This window comes from Scyliorhinus canicula, chromosome 14 (assembly GCF_902713615.1).
Source record: "Scyliorhinus canicula chromosome 14, sScyCan1.1, whole genome shotgun sequence".
In the NCBI taxonomy this organism is placed as follows: Eukaryota; Metazoa; Chordata; class Chondrichthyes; order Carcharhiniformes; family Scyliorhinidae; genus Scyliorhinus; species Scyliorhinus canicula.
The window spans coordinates 59,562,401-59,579,326 of NC_052159.1; the positions used below are offsets into that span (position 1 = coordinate 59,562,401).

Genomic DNA, 16,926 nt, shown 5'->3' on the forward strand with positions numbered 1-16,926 from the left:
CATCCTCCTGGTACTGGGTTGGATTAGGAACCAGGTCAGGGAAATTCAGTCAAGCTAAAGCAGCTCAAATTTTGTCACTGTTGGGTTGCAAGAAATCATGGGTGTCAACTTCACAGGAGTGCCATTCAGCCACCCCGTACTGACTTGCCTGCTCTTAAATTCTGAAGCACCTGCCTCGTCCGACCTTCATGACTGATGCCAGGTGAAGCTCTCGGGCAGCAAAGCATGTGCCCAGCTCCAGTGGCGAAGAGTGAAAGATGTGGAGCGAAGGAGGACCTAGATGCCACAAAGCATGTGAGTTTAAAGGTCCCATTGAAAGAGAGACAGTAATTTCCCACGGTAAGTGAATGGAATGTGGAGTCTGGGTTCCGATGTCGGTGAGATGGGGTGGGGGAATGATGTGGGAATAGAAGAGGAGCAGATACTGGTAATGACGCAAGTGAGTAAGGAGAATAATGTGAATGAGTGGAGCAGCAGTGAATGATATAGCCATGGGTTATGAGATGCACTGGGAGTTAGCTGATGGGAGAAGCTCAAAATGATGGAGCAGGGTACAAAGCAGGAACTACTCAGGTCCTTGCAAACCCCACAGCAAAATACAACTGAAGTTGCCTGTGTTCTCTCCAAGTTAACCATGTGCAACAGTACAAGAGATCCACTTGTATAATTCTAGAATAAACATATTTGTTAACTATGATACTGTTTCATATTTTTCAAAATACACATTTTCTACTTTATAATCTTTTCAGAAAGACGGTGCAACTCTGATCTAGAATTAAGAATAATACAGAACCACGAACTATGACTCAATTCATTACATAATCTGAGAAAAAGTAAAAATTGAGTCATTGTCATTCCAGATCTTGAGGCAATGTCCAAAATAATTTAGATAACATCTAAAGCTTTTGAAAGAAAAGGTTTTCATCAACTATCTGAGTTAATGTAACCCAGTCCCTGTAAACCAAAAGCATGTTTACTTTAAAGTTTCAATAACTTGTTGTATATTCCTGTGAGACTCTTACTCCAGTTCACACTATAGTTTTGAGTTATCAACCCAATAAAAAATTATCAAAATTGATATGGATAACAGAGTAATTGAAAAGCTATTTCATTAGAGTTTATGCAGACAGAATTTTACATCTGTGTAGACATGTTTTTCATTTCTTTCAGTTGTCCAATGCACCATTATTTGGGAATCACCAAAGGATTTATCCTCTACACACTGATCTTCCTTATCAAAACTGGCAACATCAGACATGGTGTCAATGTCTACAAGTATGCTGCGTGCATATGCATATACACTCAGCTCTTTTTTGCCTTCCTCCACTATCACTGCTGTCAGACTGTCCAACAACCAGTCTCTAATGTGCTGCAGGAAGATCAAACCTTTGCCCTTGTGCGCATGGTGGCGCAGTGGTTAGCACGGCTGCCTCACGGCGCCGAGGACCCGGATTTGATCCTGATCCTGGGTCACTGTCCGTGTGGACTTTGCACATTCTCCCCGTGTCTGAATGGGTCTCACCCCCACAACCCAAAGATGTGCAGGGTAGGTTGATTGGCCACGCTAAATTGCCCCTTAATTGGGGGGGGAATGGGTACTCTGAATTTTTTTTTAAATTACCTCTGCCCCTTCACCTCCTTGTTCTCCTACAAGATCCTCCTTAACCAGTCACACATTCCCCATCTCACTGTTCAACCTCTATCGCCATCACCACCAGAGCAGAATGGGTCATGAAGAGAAGTGGAAGCAAAATAAGAACAGGCTAAATGGAGAATGAGCAGGTGCCTGATTAAGATGGGCCGGCAACCAAGCTTGCCCAACAGAGGAAGAGTTAAAATTCTGAGTGGTTTTAGCAGATAAGAATCAGCACCAATAAATAGTTGACAAAATGATTGTTTTTTTAAAAAAAAAACAAAATGTCTTCCCAAGGGCCTAACAGCAATGGCTGCAAAAATTTACTTGCAAGAAGCTAGCATCCCATACTTAGACCCTGTGCTGTAGTCTTGGTCAAGACATCACAATTCAAATTGAATGCAGCTTTTATCATTAAGCATGATTCATAGGTAGATGGGGCATCAAGTTATCAGAAGCTGTATTGCCAGCAAAGGCTAGGTGGCTAAAAATCGTGATGTTTGTGCAACATGCTCGAAAATTCACAATTAGTTTACTCCACCCTGATATAATTAACCTTTTCTGATACTATATTCTGCACAATGGGTTTAACAACATTAAAAGTTGTAAAATTGTAATCTGAGACTTTGGCCAATGTTCTAAAATACAAGAATTCACTTGGCTACCTGCCCAGTATTATCATTCATACTACCAAAAAGAGGTTTTGTGGTGACCAGGATTTATGCCTAGAGCTGCTTGGTTCTCCACCAAGATAATTTGTCACAGGCAACTTGCTCAATTAAGTTCTCAGCAGCAAACATTTCCTTCCTCTCATATTGCATGTCAATGAATATGGTCCCAGGAAGACTCACTATAGGTGTTCGATAGGACTCCTCCAGATGTAAAGTAACTTGTTGCTATCACCACACAAACACCTCCTGGCACCACAGTCAAGGGTCATTTTCTCTGGTTCATATTTAGGAAACTAAAGATTTCTGAAATTTTACTTTTGAGATCTCAAACAAAAGTAGATTTTATAATACATGAAGACTGATATATTGTGTGGTGGTTTACAGATTACTATAGATTTTTGCTTCAGCTGTCAATATCCCTCTGCCAATTTGAAAAGAAATGCCAAGATAAAATTACCTTGGGTAATGACTGTTTTTAAGACTTAAGTGGAAGATTAAATTTATTTCATGTATCCTAAATATGTGTATTTTACAGTTTTGAAGAGTCCCTACCCTAAACATTATCTTATCTCTTCTCTCCATAGATACTGCCGAGTGTGCTCAGAATCATTCTTGGCCACCTGAGTCGTCTTAAATTTTTTGCGCCCTTAATCATTTCCTTAAGCCAAACTATCACATTCGCCCCATTGCTGTATTCAAGTAATGCAATATGAAAATCTCATTTCTCATTCTGCAAATACAAAATGCTGCTCATTCCTGTTGTGTTTTCTTAAATATCTTCTCTTTCACCTTATGCGTACACTCAGTTTTTACTCACCTTGATGACCATGTACATGAAAATATACTTGCACTGCTTTAAAAAAAAACACACCTTCGCTTTGTTAAATGTTCTTAACTAATGCAGCTAGCAAAGCAAGCCACAAACAAAATTTACTGCAAGTATCATTAACTTACTCAAGAGATTCTGATCTTCGTTGGGATGATGAAAACGCAATGTAATAATGATATATAGAAGTTTTTAAAAAAGGATATATTATTAGGACAAAATGTAAACATTCACTTGAAAGCGGTCTGAAATACTGTCCTGTCCAGGATAACTAATTTACAACATGCTGTAAAACATCTGAGTTGACATAGATGCACACCTCAATGTCAGTCCACAATATAAATTCAAATAGTTGACTTGTATTAAAGTAGGTATTTTTAAACAGATGTCTTCTATTATTGTTGACCTATCTGCATTTGTAATGTTGGCTACATATCAAACATGCATCAATTCTGCCCTACCAGCAGGATAGGTTCCCTGGAGATTAGGACACTGCACACAAAGCAATGTAGTCTGTGAATTCAGGTCAAGCCTGGCTAAAAATAACTCCTGCTGATTAGTACCTACCATCCTTCCTCAACTGATGAATCAGGACTCTCCATCTATGACATCAATTGGAGGAGGTTCTCGCAGCACGCGGACAAGGGAGGCAATGACTTCAATGCAGTGGCCTTGTAGTATTTCCACCCACCACTGACAGAGCTGGCCAAGTCCTGGAAGGTACTGCTGGGATAGCATCATGTGCTGAAGGAACTAACTCGGGGAAGTAACCAACTTGAACATGTTCTCACCAACCAACATACCACAAATACATCTATCTACATATTTGGATGGGTACTGCCAAAACAGACACCCCCAAACTTCCCTTCAGTGAAAGAATCATGCTGATTTGGACATCCACTACCAATCTCATGTACCCATGAGCACAGCCCATTCTCACACATCCACTCATGATTCAGAAAGATTTAACAGTCAGAACACTCTAATGCACTTTATCACGAGGAGGTGGAAAAGAGAACTTGGTGTACACAAGCATCTCATCACATGCTCAGTAAATGTGGATAAAACGTGGATAAAGCAAATGCACTCCACACCTCCAGAAAAGTACCTTATTCTGCTGTTTGCCAACAACTTGTGGTGCATTTACAATTCTCACGAACAGTAACCTATTCATATCAGAACTACTTATTTCAACAGGACTCTAAACGAAACATCAGTTCAAGACCGCGACAGACTGAAAATTAAAAAACAAAAACAGGATTTGTATTCAATGAGCAAAGGATCTGTTATGATAACTCAGAAAAAGCTAAATGCTATTAAATTACTTCTAAGCAGTGATCATCATATCAAAATATTACTGGTATAGCCTTTGCTAATCAATTCATCCTAAAGTTGATTAAGGCAGCTGAAACTCTTAATATGATTGAAGCGGCTACTGCTGGAAGTCTATAGTTAGTTCATTGTTTTCATTCCTGAAAGTCAAGGGTGCAAATTGTGTTGGAGACATCCATTACAAAATGGAAATCATTTTAAGGCTGCATTTTAAAATAAAAAAGCAGTAATGTTCAATTGTCACACTGCATACATTTAGAACCTATTGGGAAGTCAGTGTTGATAAATTCAGTGCCATATTAGTTCTAGTTTGAATGCCTAAGCTGGAGAGGTAAACCATCTGTATCAAGTTATTAGTAGACTGCGTCTAGGATACTTCAATGTTGCTACAGTGTGCTATATTTGAATTATATACTTCCAACTTATAAGAAGACTGATAATATACTTACACTTACATCTTTCTTTCTGGTTGCCTGCCTTGCTGCTTTCTCCTTGAGCCTCTTTATCTTAAAACAGAAGAAAAATGAATTCATTTTGTTGAATCGCAATAGCCACAAAATACATAGTAAACCAATCCTTTATGTTCAATAATTTTTCAGCAAGAAGTAATTTCCATTTCTTTATCGCCTAGAGTATCAACCCTCGCTTCATAACCATTTTTTGCTTTTTGTGATTTTAAAGGTTTCCCATGAGGTTTGAGTGGTGCCAAGTATTAAGACCTGTGGTAATTCTGCCCAAGCTAACAGAATAAAAATCTCTTTTGTCTGATGGTTGAAAGTTCCTAACTCAAATTATTCTTGGCAGTCTCAGTCCAGTTCCTATTGGGATGGGGCACAGTGCATAAAAGTGAAATCAATATAAAATTTACAGATACATAACCAGGAAAGAGACAAATACCCTATGCTTATGAAAGAGGACAGGCCTTAATGGTCAAACTCAGTGGATACATTTCAGAGAGAAAATGGATTAATTCAAAGATTTTTTTGCAAATAGTTTCAAGTCTGGAAGAACTTAGAAACAGAAGTAGGCCATTAGGCCTCAAGTGTGCTTAGCACCCATTCAATTAGACCATACCACCTAACTCCATTTACTCACCCTCGCCCCACATCCGTTTATGGCTCTAATTTCTAGGCTATTTCCCCTAAACCCAAGATTCTGCAACCAGTTGAGATTGTTTCACTCTATCTAACCTGCCAGTTCCCCTTAAAATCTTGGGAGCAATTGTAAAGAGTATGCTGAAATATCTAAATTTCAAGGAATATAATCCTAATTTGACCTAATTTAACCCTTGGAGTTCAGGTATTATGCAAGCAAATCTACTCTGCACTTTGTCCAAGACCAATAAATTCTTCCTAATTTTTGGTGGCTGGAATTAAACACAATACTCTACAAATGATGTAATCAGGGCTTTGCATATCTTAGCTTCACTTCTAATCCTTGTATTCTATTCCTTCAGATCCATCGGCCAATATTTCATTATTTATATTTGTTGCAATGTCCACGACATTTTAATGGTCTATGTACATGTGCCATTATGTTTCTTTGAACTGTGTGATGAATGTAGAAATTGATATATATTACATTTCATATTTGTGGCAGTAATGTTAGTAAAAACTCTGGTTTGAAATGCATATAGGGTGTGTCTATTAAAGCTGTAATTAAAGAGTCATAAAAGGTGAGGTAATTATTTCTCCTAACCACTTACTTGATTACAGATAAAAGGGCTAATAGAATAGTGTTCTGATTGCTGGAGATTCTCTGGAGTGTAAATAATTTATGAGGAAGTGGTGTTTAGTCCTGTGCTAAGCATGTCATGGAACTTCGTGGGATACAGATGATGTAACTAATGGGAAGAGCCAGATCTGTCTGTAGTTTTGCAGACTATTATAGGATTTTAAGTTAAACAGCAGTTTTGTCAAATGCTGTTAGATTGAGCCAGTGTACAGGATCTGATCATGAAGGCAACTTTCTCCAAAAGTTTCTACACCTCTAAGCAAGTAAACATGTTGTGTTAACTTTATTTACAAATGGCATTTGAACTGTATTGGGTTGCTTAATTGGAATTAGTAGCAGGTATAGCTAGGAAGTTCAAATATTCCCTTTCATTTAAAAGTGTTTAACTGATAATTGTAAAGCCATTAATTTGATGTTAATGTGGTTAATTATGTGTTTAAATTAAAGTTTGTTTTAACATAAAAGACACCCATTGGTCAGAGTCATCACTCCTGGGGTGAATAATCCGTTCCTCAGTTTTACAATTTTTTAAAAAATGCTTGGGGTTCTCGTCTGGTATCCTAACAACTGCAACTACTTCCAGCTTTTCACCATTTGAAAAGTACTCCGATCTATCAATATTAGCAAATTTTCCTATATTGAACTAATTTGAATTCTGCCCATTTGCCACATTTCTGCCCAATTTATCTATTAGTATCTCTCCCATAGTTTGCTTCCATCTACATCACATACAAGGTTGCCTATTGTATCTTCAGCACATGTGCATATATGTGGATTTCTATCCTGTCATCTCAACTGTTAGTAGTTACAGTGAACAGTTGTGGTCCATCATAGATCATTGTTTGACTTTTTTGATTCTATTAGTCTTAGCCTGCCAATTAGAGTAGATACTCATTATCTCTATTCCCTGTTTCCTCCCTCTCAGCCAATTTCTGAACCTAGCCAATAAATTTCCATAAATTTCATGAGCTTAAACTTTCACTAACAGTCTCTTATGATGGCCTTTGAGAAATGCCTTCTGGAAGTCCATGTAAACGTCCACAGACATCCTCCATCTGTGACTTTAGTCATTTCTTCAAAACATTCAATTTGGTTAATCAGATAAGACCTGTTCGTCCCAAATCCATGCTGGCTACCTCTGAACAGCTGAAAACATTCAAGGCGTTGAGCAACTCTATTCTTAATTATAGCTTTATCAAGTTCCCAACAACGCATAATGGGCAAAGTGGTCTACAATTTTGTCATTTCCCTCTCTCACCTTAAATAGCAGAGAGACATATACAATTCTCCAATTAAAGGAATGGTTCCTGAATCAAGCGACTTTGGAAAGTCATAGTTAAGGCATTAGCAGCGCTCTCAGAGGCTGCAAAGGAATATAGACTGGTCGGGTGAGTGGACAAAAGCATGGAAGATGGAAGACAATGTGGCAAAGTGAAAAGTTATCCACTTTGGTTGGGGGGAAAAAAATCAGAATTCATTTGAAAGGTGAGAGAGTGGGAAACAATTGCATTCAGAGGATCTGGGTGCCTGATACATGGAATAACAGAAAATTAACATGCAGGTGCAGTCAATAAAAAAAATGGTGTATAAGAGCAAGGAATTGTTACTACAGTAATGCAGGACTTTGATGAAGCCAATGCTGTCTGCTGTTTTGATCTCCTTACATAAGGAAGAACTTTCCCTAGAGGAAGTGTGACAAAAGGTTCACTATACTTGTTCCAGGAATAAGGGGTTGTCCTAAGTGGAGGGATTCAGTAGAGGAGAATCTAACTGAAACTTAAAAGTTACAGAATCATAGAATGGTTACAGTACAGAATAAGGCCATTCATGTGATGGCTCTCTGCAAGAGCAACTTTACTAGTTCCAGTGTCCCACTTCTTCCCTGGAGCCCAACAATTTATTTGCCTTCAGATAATGATCCAATTCTCTTTTGAAAGGCAAAGATTGTCCAGTATTTTCTGTTTTTGTTTTAGATTCCAGCATCCAAAGTAATTTGCTTTTACCTCTGAAAGAGCACCTACCACGACCCAGCCCCCGCCCTATCCCAGTAATCACATCTAATCAGCACATTTTTGGACTGAGAGGAAACCAGAGCACCCAGAGGAAACCCTTCCAGATACAGGAACAAAGTATAAACTCCACACAGACGGTCACCCACTATTACGTGGCACTTTATCAGACATCTTATGGAAGTCCATGCAAAACCTAAGAACCGATTATCAACCCTCTCTATTAGCTCATAAAAAAACACAATCAAATTAGCTAAACAGGATTCACCCTGAATAAATATGTAACAGCTTTCCTTAATTGATTCATATTTTCCCAAATAACTAACAATTTTGTCCCTATTATCATTTTTAAAATCAGTCCAGCCATTGAGGTTAAACTGACTGGCTTCATCATGAAACGCGGTTTTGAACAAAGCCCTGTATCTAAGGAGGATTCAAAAATTATAGTCAGTGCCTCTGCAATTTTCACCCTTACTTCTCTCAGTATTCTCAGATGCAAGTGATCCAGTCCTGGTGATTATCAACTTTTGAGTAACAGAAAACTTTCTAATACCTCCACTGATATTTCGCCTATCCAATGCCTCAACTACCTCCTCTTTCGCCATGACTTGTGTAGCCATCTGGGATGGCCACTTTCAGAACATAAAATAGGCACTCAGAGACTCTAGGGAAATGTGGACAATACTAAATAACAAGCAGGCACAGAGCCTGAATGTATATTTGGGAAGCAGTTACCAGACGGAATCGAAACTCTGGGTCGATTAACACATTGATGGCCCATCTCCGAGGAACAAAGGACTAACACTCAGATAGTTGATACTGTCGCAGACATCTTGGCGCCAGTACCTCAACCAAAAGACACAAAGCCAGGCCAACGGCCACCTAGGACACGCCCAGCCATCAAAGCACCCACCACTTTATTGGTTAAGATCAATAACAATGATCAAGAAGCTGCCCAATTAATTGGGGCCAAGTTTAAGGCCCGCCTAATAGCATGCAAAGCCCCTCCAAGTATCAGAAGGAACCCTCACGAGAGATTCGCTCTCTTGGATTTGGCTCTCAGGCGGAAAGACCCATCCACCAGCATCACCAGAAGCAAGTAAGTCAAAGGTCAACGCTCGCTACCAGACGGACGACCTTTGCTGTTCTCATGTTACCTCTTCGAACCCAACAGCCTCAGATCCGAACAACGGCCATTGTTCCTCTGACTAAGTGGGCACCCAAAGTTAAGTATAGGCTTTTGCGTAAGAGATAGTTTCGTTTGTAGTACTGTTGTGCATAAGTAGATATTTTTGTGTGTAAATAAATAGTATTGACTTTGAACTAACTGGTGTATTGGTTCTTTGATCAGTATTCGGGTTTGTGGCGGTATCGAGAGATACCTGGCGATTCGAAAGTAAACATAATTATGATTAAGGAAGGCGACCATATTGACTGCTATATTTATAGCAAGTAAACCGGGCAACACTTGGCTGCATAATTCCTTGGTAGAGATGTAAACTGAAACACTCAATTTAGTATCTCAGCCATGCCCACTGCCCTATGTGCAAATCCTCCTTTTGGTCCCTAATCAACCCCAGTCCTCCTTTTATCACCCTTTATCTATTTCTACGTCAAGCAAAGACTTTTTCATTTCTTTTTGTTAGCTGCCGGTAGCTTCACATACTCTCTCTTTGCTTCTCATATTTCCTTTTTCACTTCCCTTGGTGCTTTATACATTCAGCCAGTTTCTCTCTCTTTGCTTCTCATATTTCCTTTTTCACTTCCCTCTGTGCTTCATACATTCAGCCAGTTTCTCACTTTTATTATCAACCTGACATCTATCACCTGACACTCTATTTCTTTTATCATTCACAGAGCTTTGCTTTGTTTGTCCTTCCTTTCTCCCTTGTGGGAATGTTCCTCAACTATACCTGAACCATCCTCTGATTCTAATTTACCTGGGCCAAAGCTGTTCTCACCCCATTGAAATTGCCCCTCTCATTATTTTTACTCTGGATCATTCCTAGTCCTTCTCTAGGACAATCAAAACCTTATGAAACTAAGAACACAATCAGGCCAAGCACAAGAGCGTACTAACAAGTCACCACCAACACGTCACCTGTTTCACCAGAGGCCCAAACATCCTGGAGCACTGCTACACAAATATCAAACATGCCTACCGCTCTATCGCCCGCCCACACTTTGGCAAATCTGACCACAAGGCTGCGCTCCTGCTTCCGGCTTATAAGCAAAAACTGAAGCGGGAAAATCCGTCAAAGAAAGTCGTGCATTGTTGGTCTGAGGAATCAATGATCTCCTACGCGACTGCTTAGTCAGTGGACTGGTCAGTATTTAAAAACTCTGCGACCAGCCTGAACGAGTACGCCACCACAGTAACTGACTTCATTAGGAAGTGTGTAGAAGGCTGTGTGCCAAAGAAGCAAATCCGCGTATTTCCCAACTGGAAACCCTGGATGAACAGGGATATCCACTGTTTGTTGAAGTCTAGGTCTGAGGCGTTCAAGTCAGACGACCCAGACATCTACAAGAAAGCCAGATGTGATCTAAAGAAATCCATCAAAGATGCCACAAGACAGTACCGGACCAAGCTCGAGTCCCAGGCTAGCCACATGGATCACCGCCGACTATGGCAAGGTCTGCAAGACATAGCGGGCTACAAGATGAAGGCATGTAAAATCGTTTGCTCCAACGCACCCCTCCCTGATGAGTTCAATGCATTCTATATCCGCTTTGAGCAAGAGGTCAGCGAGAGTGAGCCCTCCACCGCAGAAACTGCGGGTGAACTTGTATCTGAGATCACCACTGCAGACGTCAGAGCAGCCTTATCGAAGGTCAACCCACGGAAAGCCACTGGCCCGGATGGGGTACCCGGACGAGCACTCAGGTCTTGCGCGGATCAGCTGGCGGGGGTATTCGCAGACATCTTCAACCTCTCTTGACAACAATCTGAGATCCCTATCTGCTTCAAGATGATGACCATCATCCCTGTACCAAAAAAAAGCCAAGCAGCGTGCCATAATGACTATCATCCAGTGGCTCTGACATCCATCATCATGAAGTGCTTCGAAAGGTTAATCATGGCACGAATCAACTAGAGCCTCCCGGATTGCCTTGATCCACTACAGTTCGCCTACCGCAACAGCAGGTCCACAGCATACATAGAACATAGAACAGTACAGCACAGAACAGGCCCTTCGGCCCTCATTGTTGTGCCGAGCAATGATCACCCTACTCAAACCCACGTATCCACCCTATACCCGTAACCCAACAACCCCCCCCCCTTAACCTTACTTTTTAGGACACTACGGGCAATTTAGCATGGCCAATCCACCTAACCCGCACATCTTTGGACTGTGGGAGGAAACCGGAGCACCCGGAGGAAACCCACGCACACACGGGGAGGACGTGCAGACTCCACACAGACAGTGACCCAGCCGGGAATCGAACCTGGGACCCTGGAGCTGTGAAGCATTTATGCTAACCACCATGCTACCGTGCTACCCCAAGATGATACGTCATCTCCATGGCCCTGCACTCTACCCTGGAACATCTAGATAACAAAGACACCTATGAGAGACTCCTATTTATCGACTACAGTTCAGCCTTCAACACCATCATTCATACGAAACTCATCTCCAAACTCCGTGGCCTTGGCCTCGGCTCCTCCCTCTGTGACTGGATCCTGAACTTTCTAACCCACAGGCCACAATCAGTAAAGATAGGCAACAACACCTCCTCCACGATCATCCTCAACACCGGTGCCCCACAAGGCTGTGTCCTCAGCCCCCTACTATACTCCTTGTACACCTATGACTGTGTAGCCAAATTCCCCGCCAACTCGATTTTCAAATTTGCTGATGACACCACCATAGTGGGTCAGATTTCAAACAATGACGAGGCAGAGTACAGGAATGAGATAGAGAATCTGGTGAACTGGTGCGACGACAATAATCTCTCCCTCAATGGCAACAAAACGAAGGAGATTGTCATTGACTTCAGGAAACGTAGTGGAGAACATGCCCCTGTCTACATCAATGGGAACAAAGTAGAAAGGGTCCAGAGCTTCAAGTCTTCAGGTGTACAGATCACCAGCAGCCTGTCCTGGTCCCCCCATGCCGACACTATAGTTAAGAAAGCCCACCAACGACTCTACTTTCTCAGAAGACTAAGGAAATTTGGCATGTCAGCTCCGACCCTCACCAACTTCTACGGATGCACCATAGAAAGCATTCTTTCTGGTTGCATCACAGCTTGGTATGGAGCCTGCTCTGCCCAAGACCACAGGAAACTACAAAAGGTCGTGAATGTAGCCCAGTCATCACGCAAACCAACCTCCCATCCATTGACTCGATCTATAATTCCCGCTGTCTCAGAAAGGCAGCCAGCATAATGAAAGACCCCACGCACCCCGGACATACTCTCTTCCACCTTCTTCCGTCAGGAAAAATATATCAAAGTTTGAGGTCACGGACCAACCGACTCAAGAACAGCTTCTTCCCTACTGCCATCAGACTTTTGAATGGACCTGCCTCGTATTAAGTCGATATTTTCTCGACACCTTGCTATAACTGTAACATTATATTCTGCAGTCTCTCCTTCCTTCCCTATGTACAGTATGCATTGTTTGTACAGCATGCAAGAAACAATACTTTTCACTGTATACTAATACATGTGACAATAATAAATCAAATCAAAATCAAAGGGCTTGAGAGGAGCATTACTGAGAAAATATGTTTCCTCTGGCTGGGGAATTTAGAAGACAGTCACAGAATCATCACTAAGAGGTTGGCTATTTAGGACTGAACCGAGGAGAGATTAACTAAATTTGCACCTGCAATTCATTCAATTTGTTCTTTGTACTCCTAAATTAACATGCTTTTTATGCTTCAGCCCAAAACAAAAGTACTATAGAATCCTGAGATAATCAACAAAACAAAAGAGTAATACGTCCGGATAGGTTTTACAGGTTCCCTCTTTGTTTACTATTTTATTGTTAGCATCGAATGGACTCAAGTTTCCTTGACCTTAGAAGTTGACAGAACAAACATCATGGCAGCAAATAAGCCATCTGATGTCTGAGGAGATGTCGAGGAGTTTATTAAAATTTATGAATGGATATGTGAATAGTAACAATGAAATAATGTAGATTTACAATAGGTACAGTTAGTTATTCCACCTCCAAAAGATAGATAATAAAATGATTTGTGTTAAATTTTATGTGACCTCCTAAACTTGGCATAAGGTTACTGACTGATCTGGTGTTTCACTTCCACATATTCTCTCTCACTTAATGAAATGAAAATGAAATGAAATTAAACTTAGCAGTAATGCTTTCAAATAGACTATTTAATTTAAACAAAATAGACTGAGCTCTATTTTCAAAATTGCCCAGGACAAGAGATTTAAATGTAACTCAAGTGACCAAGGATAGGCATGAAGTAGATGGTTAGGAAACAGGAGGGTGGAAGGCAATGTCTTTGTTCTTTGCAGTTTTTGGTTGGAGGAAATTTCTGCTCCTTCAGGACTAGTTGGGTCTTTGGAGTTTAACTGGTTGGCAGGATGTGACGAGTAGTGCGCCACAGGTATCCGTTATGGGACCTCAACTTTTCACAATTGATATAAATGACTTGGATGAGAGGACTGAAGGTATAGTTGCTAAATTTGCTCATTACAGAAAGATAGGCAGGAAAAGAGGGCATAAGGAGGCTTCAAAAGGTCATAGATAGGTTAAGTGAGTGGGGGAAAATCTGCAAATGGAGTATAATGGGAGCAAATGTGACATTGCCCATTTTGGTAGGAAGAATAAGAAAGAAGCATATTATCCAAATGGTGAGAGATTGCAGAGCTCCGAGGTGCAGAGAGATCTGGGTGTTACAGTGCATAATGACAAAAGGCCAAGTAATTAGGAAAGCTAATAGAATGTTATCATTTATTTTACAGGGAATTGATTACAAAAATAGGAAAGTTATGCTTCAGTTGTACAAGGCATTAGTGAGACTACATCTGGAGTATTGTGTATAGTATTGGTTTCCTTATTTAAGGAAATATGTAATGCCTTAGAAGCAGTTCCGAGAAGGCTTACTAGGCTAATACCATGAATGGTTGAGTTATTTTCTGAGGAAAAATTGGACAGGCTAGGTTTGTATCCAATAAGGTTTAGAAGAATAAGAGCTGACTTGATCAAAACCTTCAAGGTCCTGAAGGTTATTCACAGGGTGGATGATTCCCCTTGTTGGAGAATTACACGTCACTGGTTAAAAATAAGGGGTTGCTTATTTAAGACCGAGATGAGGAGAAAAGTTTCCTCCCACAAAGTCATGCGTCTCTGATACTTTCTTCCTCACAAGGCAGTGGAAGCAAAGTCTTTGAATATATTAAAGGCAGAGCTAGATAGATTCTTGATTAACGAGGTGAAAGGTTATTGAGGATAGGTGAGAATGTGGAGTTGAAGTTACAATCAGATCAGACATGTTCTTATTGAATGGAGGAGCAGGCTAGAGGGGCCGATGGGTCTACTCCTGCTCCTAATTCACATGTTTGAGCAGTCAGAGCCATGCTATGGTGAGACAGAGATAGGTGCTGTCAGAGTACATGTCGATCTTGTCGATTTTTCAGATGATGTGACATGCAGCTAAGAAACAGGAAGAGAACAAGGATGGACCCTTAGATGACTCAAGATGATAGCGCAGTAGCAGAAAAAAGAGCAATTGCAGGTGATTCTCTGGCTCCTCATGTGGCAGCACCTGCATTTAAAATTTGTCATCCCGGTTTTCAAGTTTGACCATGGCCTCTCCTCATAATAATAATAATTTTTATTGTCACAAGTAGGCATACATTAACACTGCAATGAAGTTACTGTGAAAAGAACCTGCTCGCCACTTTCCGGCGCCTGCTCGGATACAGAGGGAGAATTCAAAATGGCCAAATTACCCAACAGCACACCTTCGGGACGTATGGGAGGAAACTAGAGCACCCGGAGGAAACCCACGCAGACATGAGGAGAATGTGCAGACTCCACACAGACAGAGACCCAAACCAGAATTGAACCTGCAGCTGTGAAGCAACAGTGCTACCCACTGTGCTACCATGCCTCCCCCTCTCTCTGTAACTTCCTCCAGCCCCACAAACCTTCATGGTTTCGGACCTCCAATTCTGGCATCCTGCACTTCATCTGTCCACCAATAATATCTGTGCCTGAGGCTTTGGAATTCCCTCCCTAATTCTCCCCTCCTTGTAAACTTATCCTTCCTCTTAAAATACTCCTTAAAACCCAGCTCTTTGGCTAAGCTTTGTTTACCTTTAATAATATGTCATGGGGTTTACTATCAAAGTCTCCTTGGTTAATTTCCAGTGAAGCATCTTGGGAAGTTTTGCCATGTCAAAGCGCATTAGAAATGTAATTTGTGGCTTTCTAATGGGGTTAGGAAAGAGCTGCTGACCAGATGAATTCAGAATGATGTAAATCCCCAAAGGGAATAAATCCTGGATATTTTCTTCTTTAGATGATGGAATGTTCATTTTTATCCAACGGTTGAACAAATGAGGAAGAACCAATTTTTATTTGCAATTAGGTTCAAATGAACCATTTCCCATGTTTAATGAGAACATATCGCTCACAAAGACATAACTTTTGTTCATTTTTAATTATCATTTCTTTTTTGTAAAATGAAATGCAGTAGGTTATGTATTGGCTTTTACAAGCTACATTTTACAGGCCACATTGGCTGCTTCCTGACCAATATAGATTTATATTATCTTCAGAAAGATCACAATGACATCATTCCTTTAACAACTAGAACATTGGCTTACATCAAGCAAAATTAGAAATCTCTAGCAAACAGCCTTGCTGCATTTCAAAGAAGTCAGTATTATTCCACTTAAAAGTCCTCAGTCAGGTTTGGTTAATCATTTGAGACTCCCTACAATAAATTGCCTGCTCTTATTGCCACAAGCTCGAAGGGAATTTTTTCAGTATTAATCTCGAGCATTACTATAAACATTTCATCCGCCCCTCAGCTCATCATTTATAGCAAATCACTGTCCTTATTAAATCAATGCCACTTCCAAGCAGCTAATCTAGCCATTCAAAATATCTATATCTCCTGTTGCAGATTCTTTACAAAATGCTTTGAATCAGCAAACCAAACTTTATCTAGAATCACTGTAAACTAAAAGTAGAATCCAGCAGTTCTACTTTCAAATTTGCGTGTCAAAATAGCCATTATTTAAAATAAATGGTGCAAAGCCTCCAAGATATCTGACATCAACCTATAAATAAGGGCTGGCAACTAGCTACGTATGTTTCTCTTGCAATTCTCCTATAGAGTGAAGCACTGTGTGGGAAAAGTGCATAACAGATATACAGCTAATGCTATTTTCCCACATTTGCCTGCATGGTGCAGAGGTCCATTATAATTCCAATACTTTTATTGATGCAGTGATGCATAATCAGAGAAGAAGTCTGCCCTCTGGGGTGGAAGTATCATTGCATTATTTCATAGAAAGTAAGATAGTTTCACTCCATGTAGTAGCCATTATTCAATGCTCACCACAGCACTAAAACAAATTATTTCAACATTATTTCATTATTTTTATGACCTTGCTGTGCACGGTTTAGCTCCTGTGCTTTGCAACATTACAAGGATGCTTACACTTCAAAATAATTTGCTGGCTGTAAGCACTTTGGGATATCCTGAGGTAGTAAAAAGAGCTACCTAC

General features: G+C 40.5%; 1 protein-coding gene across 1 annotated transcript in view; it reads right to left on the reverse strand.

Annotated features, from left to right (window-relative positions):
- Positions 1-16,926, reverse strand: part of ddx10 (DEAD (Asp-Glu-Ala-Asp) box polypeptide 10) — a 310,337-nt gene that overhangs the window by 126,215 nt on the left and 167,196 nt on the right. Inside the window, exon 16 of the mRNA XM_038818958.1 lies at positions 4,918-4,968. Within this exon, the coding sequence (XP_038674886.1) occupies positions 4,918-4,968 (51 nt within the window). The remainder of the gene's footprint in view (positions 1-4,917; positions 4,969-16,926) is intronic.